This window comes from Nicotiana sylvestris, chromosome 8 (assembly GCF_000393655.2).
Source record: "Nicotiana sylvestris chromosome 8, ASM39365v2, whole genome shotgun sequence".
Classification (NCBI taxonomy): Eukaryota; Viridiplantae; Streptophyta; class Magnoliopsida; order Solanales; family Solanaceae; genus Nicotiana; species Nicotiana sylvestris.
The window spans coordinates 21439827-21449640 of NC_091064.1; the positions used below are offsets into that span (position 1 = coordinate 21439827).

Sequence of the window (9814 nt, forward strand, 5' to 3'; positions counted from 1 at the left end):
TTCAATTTGTTTTTACAAAATTACCCTCATGTACATATCCCTAAAAAGTTTTCTTACCCCTCACATTAAATATTTAATTAAGGGTAGTTTAGTCATACTAGGTATTTTTGTATAGAATTTAGTATTTTCTTAAGGGAAACTACCAGCTATGTCCATTTATAAGTAGCTCATTACAAAAATTGGTCAATTCATAAAATATTACTAATATTAGCCAATTATCTATTTGTAGCAATTTTTTTTTTTTGAGTGGGTGTTATTAGAATATATTGGGTACATCTTAAGGAGTTTAAATATTAGTTTTGGGATGATTTGGTGATATTTTGAGGTGATTTGAATTGAAAATTCGAAGTAAAAACTAAACATGAAAAAAATTATATGTGTATCACACTATGTATCATATTTGTATTAATTGTGTATTACATGTATATCCATGTATATCTGTGTGTGAGATACATGCGTGATACATGTGTCGTAGAAGAATTTTTTGAACTCGATTTAATTACGAATTTTGATACAAAACCAGTCCAAATCACCTTCAATCTTCCTCAAATTTTGTATATTGACTTATCTATATGTTTTCAATGAATTTCAACTATACCCATAGAAAAAGTTCCTTTTTTGCTTAGATTTTTAAAATATTGTATATATATTTTTTTGTATTTCATCACTATATTTGCTACCTCATACATGAAATTTCCTTTACGTCTTGCATCTAATGTTGCTAATCATGCTTAAAAATATGAAAGGTGATTTTTGCATGTGATTCTTTGAGAGAAAGAACCTTATTTATTTGGTTTTTCAATTTTTATATGTACTTAACTAGTTTTGGTAAATCTATAACTAATTGCTAGAGGTTGGTAAGTTATGACTTATTTGAAACATTTGTGTAAGTTTTTCTTTTCTTAACGGGCGATACCAAAAACAAATTAGTTAGTTATTATGGATAGGAGGGAGTATTAATTATTCTAATCCTTGCAAATGCAGATGCAGATTCGAGGAAGGTTTGTGTCACTATCATCCTCGTGGTTATGTTAAACAAAAGAAAGTGCCCTCACAAGATGGCACACCCCCAACTCCTCCATGTTCCAAAGTTAACAACTTCCCTCAAACATGTTCCTTACCCCCCCCCCCCCAAACTACACCCTTCTTTATAAAATCCCCCTCATTTTTCCTTAATTAAACAAAATCAAGTGTCTCAGCCTAATTCATTCTTCTTCCCTCTTACACTCTTTCACACATTCTTGTACCACGAAAGCAAAACTAGCCAAACCCCTTGTCAAAATGTGTTCTTCCAAGTCTAACCAACAAAAAGGGAATGTTGAAATTTCACCTCAAACACTTTCTCATATCAATGGACGCCCTGTTTTTCAACCATATAGCAATAGAGATCCTCTCTTAGAACGTCACAATTCCCTTAAAAAATCACCTTCCAAAACTTCTCCCATTGCAACAACTCATACTTCTCCTTCAAAAATCAAAATTTCAGCAACAACTTCTCCTATTTCACCTAAAATCAAGAGAGTGAGTGATTCTAACATCTTGAATATAAGTACTGAGAAAATTGTGACACCAAAAAGCAATGCTAAATCCACTAAATATGTGAAGAATTCTTCTTTCTTTTCGATTCTTGAGGTTCCAGGAAGCATAGCAGCAGCAAGAAGAGAACAAGTAGCAATGATGCAAGTGCAAAGAAAAATGAAAACTGCACATTATGGTAGAACAAATTCTGCTAAATATGAAAATAGAGTCACCCCTCTTGACTCTTCCAATAGTTCAAGTCCTAAAGAGGGCAAAAGATGCAGTTTTATCACACCTAATTCTGGTAATGAGAACTTCATTTCTATCTTTTAATTTAGGAAATATGATCAAGAATACTCTTGAAAGGGAGCCTTGGCGTAATTGGTAAAGTTATTGTCATGTGATCAGGAGGTCACGTGTTTGAGTCGTGAAAATAGTCTCTATAGACCTTTGTGGTCCAGCCATTTACTAAACCCGTGCATAGGGAACTTAGTGCATCAGGCTGGCCTTTATGATCAAGAATACTCCTATATTATACTATTTAAATTTTGTCATATTACTTTGAAGTCATTGGTGCACTTACTATTAGCAAATCGTCTTATATTTACCGTTATACTAAATTTTCTGTTTGTTCTGTTTCTAGACCCTGTCTATATTGCATACCATGATGAGGAATGGGGAGTTCCTGTCCATGATGACAAGTAAGCACATTTCCCACTTTTATGTACATTTTACCTACATAGTTTAGGTTATATGCACTAATGTCAAATTCTATGTACCCCTATTTAATAAGAGTATTAATTGGTAACCTAAAATATAAATAAATAATCTGTTTTGACATGTTATATTACACTAATGATCGCATAATTTTCTTTTTTCTACGCAGTTGGTGTATATAACTTAAATTCCTTACATATTTATCAAATAATTTGGGGACTAATTTCTTTATTTTGTGTTGCAGTCTGCTATTCGAATTGTTGGTATTAACTGTTGCTCAAGTTGGATCAGACTGGACTTCGGTGCTAAAGAAAAGACAAGATTTCAGGTGGGTTTTTGCTTTACCTATTGTCACAAAATTATTTGTCGTTCCATTAATGTAACTGAACTTTATCCGCTATAATAGTATAGTCAAAAAAATATTTTTGGCACATTAAATTAACTGAATCACATGTTAATCCAAACTTAGTTCAGATTGTCTTAGCTGAATTTGGCTTGTTCTTTCCTCCAGGGATGCCTTTTCAGGATTTGATCCAGAAATTGTTGCAAAATACAATGAAAAGAAGATAAATTCAACAAGTGCTGATTATGGCATTGAGCTAAGCCAAGTCCGAGGGGTCGTCGACAATTCTAAAAGAATTCTGGAGGTAATAATACAATATTCACATTACAAATTACCACAAAATAACCTTTGAACTGTCTTTTCCATTTCAATTTGTTCTTCTTCTTCTTCTTTGTTTCCAAACATTTCTTTGACATGATGTAGCTAACACATACCACTTAATAAACATAACCACATGGACCACATTGGAATCGGAATAACACATCTGGCCTCGGCCTTGACTCAGTCAAAAGATTGACCAAGCCTTATAAGGAGACTAGGGATATCATCCCGGTCCGATGTGGGAGTCATTCCATTCATCACCTTCCCTCATGCCCAGAATTGGACATTCGTTCCACTGTCCGGTCTAGAGCGTGCACAATCATGAACTTGGGGTATCTCCACCCCCTTTCTATTAGCCCCCCTCTTTTGGGGCCCACATCGACTACGGGCCTGAATCTGATACCATGTCAAAATAAGCATTTGGCCTAACTCACACCCCAAAAGCTAGCTCGAAGGGAGACCAAGTATCTCATCCCATCCGACATGAGATTCATTCCATTCATCATACTTTAACATGGTCCAGAGCAGGCAAATGTCACCAACCATCTATTATAAACAGATATGTGTTTGGCCAATAAAAAAAAAAGAATATTCAGGCATATGCACGTGAAAGGGCCGAATACCTACAACAAAGAAAAAAAACTAAAAAGATGTTTGATGCTTAAGGGAAAGTAGACTATCATAATGTTACATGCTTGTGATTCTTATTTTAAATAGGGAAAAACATATACATTATAGTGGTTGAAGTTCTACTATGAAGGCAAATCTTATGCCTAAATATCACATTATACTCCTCTGATGACCATTAATGGTTTCGTCTGATTCTTGATTCGATTTACAGATCAAGAAACAATTTGGGTCGCTCGACAAGTATCTGTGGGGATTCGTGAGCAACAAGACCATCGCAACACAATACAAGGCCTGTAACAAAATCCCAGTAAAGACCTCAAAATCAGAAACAATGAGCAAAGACATGGTGAAAAGAGGGTTCAGATATGTTGGCCCCTCTGTTATGCATTCCTTTATGCAGGCAGTTGGCCTTACTAACGACCACCTTATCACCTGCCCACGACATCTCCAATGTGCTGTCCTTGCAAAAACACAATTACCTATTATTCAATGAAAATTTCACCTACTAACATCAGAATATATATTGTACTCTAGTTTATAAGTTATTGACTTAACTACTTGAAGGAGGAGATTGGAGCAATTGTCAAATTGTTTCCGTGTGACTTATAGGTCACGTGTTCGAGCCATGAAATCAGCCATTAATGCTTGTATCAGGGTAGGCTGTCTACATCATATCCCTTTACGGTGCGATCCTTTCCCGGACCATGCGTGAACGTGCGATACCCCTAGACTTAACTACTAGTGATCAAAAAGTTGGTAAAGCAACTAGCTGATTGTCATACATATACCCTTATTAGTTTTTTCTTTTTCCTCAAAGTCCTGTTTGTTATGTGATTATTTTAGAGGCGTGGGAAGTGATATAGTTTGATGATGGAATCTTCAGTAGGTGTTTGTACAGTATTTGGTTCGTGTAGTCGAAAAAATGAGTATTTGAAATTGAAGTTGAAAAAGAGTATTTTGGAAGTTTGTGTTTAATTTGTACCTGATCTTGGGAAAAAAAAAAGAGTTGAATACTTGTCAATGACAATTGTTTTATCACTTAGAAATACTCCTCCATGAGTTTACAATATTTCACCAACGTTTCAAATACCGAAGTTCAATAATTGCAAATTTGTTGGAATGCTAAATAGTCGTTTGGATAACATTTGATTGAAGTTGAAAAAAGAGTGTGTAAAGTTGAAGTTGAGAAAATGCACGAGAAGTATGATTTTGTTATGTTCCGACAAGAACTTCTCTTTGACAAAGAATAAAAATTTATGATTGAAAATCATTATTTCACTTGAAATGCTTTTTAACAAGTTTTACAATCTTTTTCAAGTGTTTCAAAAATTGAAGTTCAATATTTAGAAACTGAAGTATTTAACTATAAATACTAGTTTAAGAGATTTATGGATTTTCCTCTTTAGCGGAAGTAGATTTACAGTAACTATGACTTGTGTCACCATTTGTTGGAATCCTGATGAAGCGGAGGAACCTTGGGCATTCAGTATTTCGGTTCGATATTTAATATTTTCGGTTTGGTATTTCGGTATTTGGTTTATCAATTGTGTATACCAAATACCGTATTAAAGTATTTCGGTCCGGTTCGATATTTATTATTTTGGTTCGTTACGCTTTCGGTACGGTTTTGGTTTAATATTCGGTGATAAAGAACAACGAAATGCTGATAAAAAGAACAACGAATTGTTGTCTCTACTTTAACATTGCACTAAAAAAGTAAAAATAGAGTGTTGGCCTAAAACTTTAAAATGACACTAATCTAAAACACTTGAATTTGTTAATACCAACTGCAACTAGTACCAAAAGTCCAAAATACCAACGGTAAATGCAACAGAAAAGAACAAACAAACAAACTTTAACATTCTGCTATCTGGGACAGCACTGTAGCAGCCCCAAAATGCAGCTCAACAGACTTACAACCAGCCTCCAAAATACAAACAAGAAATGCAGCTCAACAAACAAGAAATACAGCACTGTAGCAGAACCAAACATCTGAAACATAACAGTTACCGAACAAATTAGCTCTCCAACATCTGAAAACAGAACAGTTACAGACGAGAGCGTAATTTTTATATATTTCACTATTTCAGTGGCAGATTCAAGACATTTATTAAGGAAACTCAAAATATCAAAATATGGAGAAATAAACATACAAAGAACTCTTGACTTGTGCCAAAGAGAATTTCAAGTTCAAGATAAGGCTGTATTGTGGCCCGAGCCTGGTCCAGGACCGCGGGCCTAACGGGACTAACGGGCCAAACGGGGCGGTTCAACCGGGCCTGGGCTCTAGTGGTGTAAAAGCCCGTGGTGGGCCGGTTCAAGACATTTAGCCCGTGAGCCCGGGACCAGCAGGCGGGCCTGGTCAACCGGGCCTAACGGGCTCCAACGACTAATTTTTTTTAAAAAAAAATTAGACCAGCGGTCAGATTTTTAAAATCTAGTCGTTGGCCTTCAAAATTTATCCGTTGGTCACTTTAAGAAATAGCCATTTGGCCCCCAAACTTTGCTTTAACCCCAAACTGTTTATAATTACACTTTTTTTCAATTCTCAACTATAAATACCTCCCCCCCCCCCCCATTTATTTCATTTTTACTCACAAAATCATCAATCTCTCTCTAATTTTCTTCTACAATTGCTTGCTTTATTATTGCAATTTCGTGAAAAATTGTGAAGTTGGTGAATTGAAGTATTCAAGTCTTCAAGTCTTCAACGATATTCAATTTTCAAGAAGTTGTTCGTCAATTCGGTAAACGCGTTTCAACTCTTAAGTTTTAATATTATAGTTTTGTTAGTTTTATTTAGTACAATTATAATTAATATGACATTTTCTTTGAAAAATATTTTTGGTGGTAAGGGTAAGGAAAAATCTAAAATTGGTGAATCTAGTAGCCAAGCTACTACTCTTCCCCCGGCTCCCCGACCCGGACCTGTTACCCGTCCTCCTCCACCTATTATTATTGATAGTGATAACCCTTGTTTTCAATTTTTCGATAGTCAATTTTGCCATGATGTTGCACCGGGTCAACAATTAAATGAAGAAGTTATGAATGTTCTTTATCCTAATGAAACCATCTTTGAAAATGATGATTTAGATGAAACGCAACCGGATTTAGATGATACACCTACTAGTCCTGTTAATAACCCAACTGATGCCCCGCCTGACCCTCCTGTAGTAACCCCTACTTTTAATAGACAGCCTTCTAAACGGCCCGAAACATCTTTTGTTTGACATTTTTTTACTCAACTAAGAGAAAAAAATAAGGCTAAGTGTAGCACTTATGGGTCTCAACTAGTTCATAAATTTACTGGGGACCATAGCGGTACGGGCAGTTTGACTAGACACATATTGAAACACCCTAGAGATAAAGCTAGATTTTTACAAATGAAAGCCGCGCAAGAGGGGACAAGTGTAGATAGTACGGTTAACCCTAGTACAGGTTCAAATCTAGTTCAACCGGGAATTAACACTGTTACCGGTGACATTTTATATTATGATCCAAATAAAGATCGTGAAGAATTGGCAAAAATGATTACTGTTATGTGCTTACTCTATAGTTTTCCTTCTAGTTCGCAAGCATCTAAAAGAACTGCGGGCCTAAAAGCCCTTAGTTCTTGGACGGAGTTTAGGGGTTCTCAAGGTGATAATTTTGGTGATAGTTCACAACTAAATGAGCTTCAAGTTTATTTGTCGCAGGGACTTGAATTAGAGAATCCCGACGGCTCCTTCGATGTTTTGGAAAGGTGGAAGGACAAACAAAAGCACTATCCAGTTCTTTCACGGATAGCTCGAGATATTTTAGGTGTTCAAGCTTCAACAGTGGCATCGGAGACCGCATTCAGTCAAGCGAGGCTTCAAATCGGTGATCATAGAGCGTCTATGAGGGAGAGCTTGGAAAAATCAGTACTCTTCAGAGATTGGATCCGTTCGGAAAGAAGAAATTTTGGAGTTGCAGAATCACAACCGGAGATAGATGAAGCTTATGAAGAAATGCTAGCGGAAATTGCGCAGGATGCTGCTTCGCCCGGAAGCGGTGATGAACAAGCTTCTTTTCCACCACCACCAACGGAAATTCCTCTGGACCTTCAAGGATTTATGAGATTTGTTAGCGATAATACATAGACTAACATGTCACTTCTATTTTGGCACATATTCCTTAGTTTTTTTCCTTTTAATGGTGGTATTAGTACATTGTTGTGCTCATTCCATTAGGGGGAGGAAGACTAAGAAAGATATTGTCATTCTTTGTTAATGTCGTAATAGTAAAATATATAAGACATTCCCTTGAATATTTCTTTGCAATTTATTTTGTGTTTAAATTTGATATAGTATATATATTATATATCTAATACATATAAACTATATATATATCTAATAAATACTATATACACTATATATACTATATATATATATATATCTATATAGCTATATATAAGCAATTTATACTAGTATATACATATATAGTTTACAAGAAAGTGCCTTACATAAAAAAAAATTAAAACAAATAGCCTATATATATATATATGTGTGTGTGTGTGTGTGTATGTATATATATATATATATATACACATACACATATATAAGGCAATATATATTACATAAGGCAATATTTAATTATATATACACATAATACACCCTTATATATACATACTATACATACTATATATACTATATATATTTATATAGCTATATATAAGCAATTTATACTAGTATATACATATATAGTTTACAAGAAAGTGTCTTACATAAAAAAAAAATAGCCTATATATGGTTGTGTATATATATATATACACACACACACACACACACACACACACATATATATATATATATATATATATATATATATATATATATATATATATACATATATATAAGGCACAAAATCAAATCTTTATCGGCTGGTCTCAATGAATAGTAGAGAAGAGTGACCACACAGAAATAAGAGTTCAAAACTTAAAAATAGAGACCTGATTTACAAAATATAGAAAGAAACCTAAAATTATCACAAAATAAAGATCATGAAATCTTTATATACACAATAATTTTTCGATGAAAGAAATTCATATGATCCTGACCGGAGCGTTGAGCTTCGAAATAAAGGGGACTTATTTTTGAGAGAGCTTCTGCGTAACAATGATTGAGTGAGGAGTGAGGAGAGAGGAGTCTGAATCACCAATGCCAGATGCCCAGATCGGAGACGGAAATGGTGACTCTGTGACTGTGAGAGACTAAGAGAGAGTGAAACAGAAACTCGACATTGCTATTGCTAATGGCCTAATCTAATGAGTAATGCCCTAATCTTTAGAGTGGGCATGGTCAGTTAGGCTTGGGGAGACAGGCTGGGGCGATGGGAAATGTGAATTAAATTAGAAACTTGGGCTTGGGCGCTTGGGGCTGGGCAGTGTGATATAGGGTCCAAAAAAATGTCTTTAAAATTTCGGTATTTTGGTATACCAAAATTTCAAAATTATAATACCAAGAACCATACCAAAAATGCAATACCGAAATACCAAAAAAATCGAAACCGAAATACCGAATTAATTCGGTCCGATTCGAAATTCAAATTTTCGGATTTTATGCCCACCCCTAATGTTCATAGTCTAGATATCCCTCTTTTGGGCGCAAAACATCAACCATAATTCTAGCTGTTTTTCCAAACATGAGAGTGTGTTTTCCAACACCCATAGTGGCATATATAAGGGGCATTTGCATATATACTCATTTTTGAGGCCACCTTTGAATTTATACCCGTATTGTTCTAAACTTTACAAAGGTTACCCGCTCGAATTTGAAGTAATTCAATCTCTTCAGTGAAACTTCAGAAATCAAATCCGAAATTCTTCTATCTTTCAATTCAACTTCAGAATTCGAATCTTAAGTAGTTCAATTTTTCAGTACAACTTCAAATTCAAATTAGATCCAAAACATGAAATCTTAAGTAGTTCAATTTGTCAATACAACTTCAACTTCAAACTGTGAAGTTTTTAAACATAAACTGGTTGTTCGAATTTTAACAATCCAACACACGATTCAACATCTAAATCTATTCCAAATGAGCTCAAACTTGAAATATAACTTTCAAATATTATAAAGAATAAATCTAAATCATCAAATTGTTAAAAAAAACAACAAATTTAAGTGTACCCGTTAAATATTTTTTTTAAAGTGGGTACAAATTCAATTGATGGCGCAAAACTGGATGTCAAATAAAATTTTTACCATATACAATGTGTTTGGGCTTATGGTTAGACAAACTAATGGGCTTTATTAGTTGAGCAATTTA

At 34.6% G+C, this 9814-nt stretch overlaps 1 protein-coding gene across 1 annotated transcript; it reads left to right on the top strand.

The window, feature by feature from the left end:
* The first annotated feature begins 1184 nt into the window (after positions 1 to 1184).
* LOC104233914 (uncharacterized) lies at positions 1185 to 4492 on the top strand. Its single transcript, XM_009787377.2, has 5 exons — positions 1185 to 1822; positions 2162 to 2219; positions 2480 to 2563; positions 2747 to 2882; positions 3741 to 4492. Exons 1-5 carry the CDS (start codon positions 1282 to 1284, stop codon positions 4020 to 4022), a joined length of 1101 nt encoding a protein of 366 aa, XP_009785679.1. The 5' UTR covers positions 1185 to 1281; the 3' UTR covers positions 4023 to 4492.
* The last annotated feature ends 5322 nt before the right edge of the window (positions 4493 to 9814 follow it).

Coding starts and splice junctions, on each gene's coding strand:
- LOC104233914 (XM_009787377.2), top strand. CDS start 1,282: ATGTGTTCTTCCAAGTCTAACCAACAAAAAGGGAATGTTGAAATTTCA. Junction 1,823..2,161: donor TTTTATCACACCTAATTCTG/GTAATGAGAACT, acceptor TTCTGTTTCTAG/ACCCTGTCTATATTGCATAC. Junction 2,220..2,479: donor GTTCCTGTCCATGATGACAA/GTAAGCACATTT, acceptor TTTGTGTTGCAG/TCTGCTATTCGAATTGTTGG.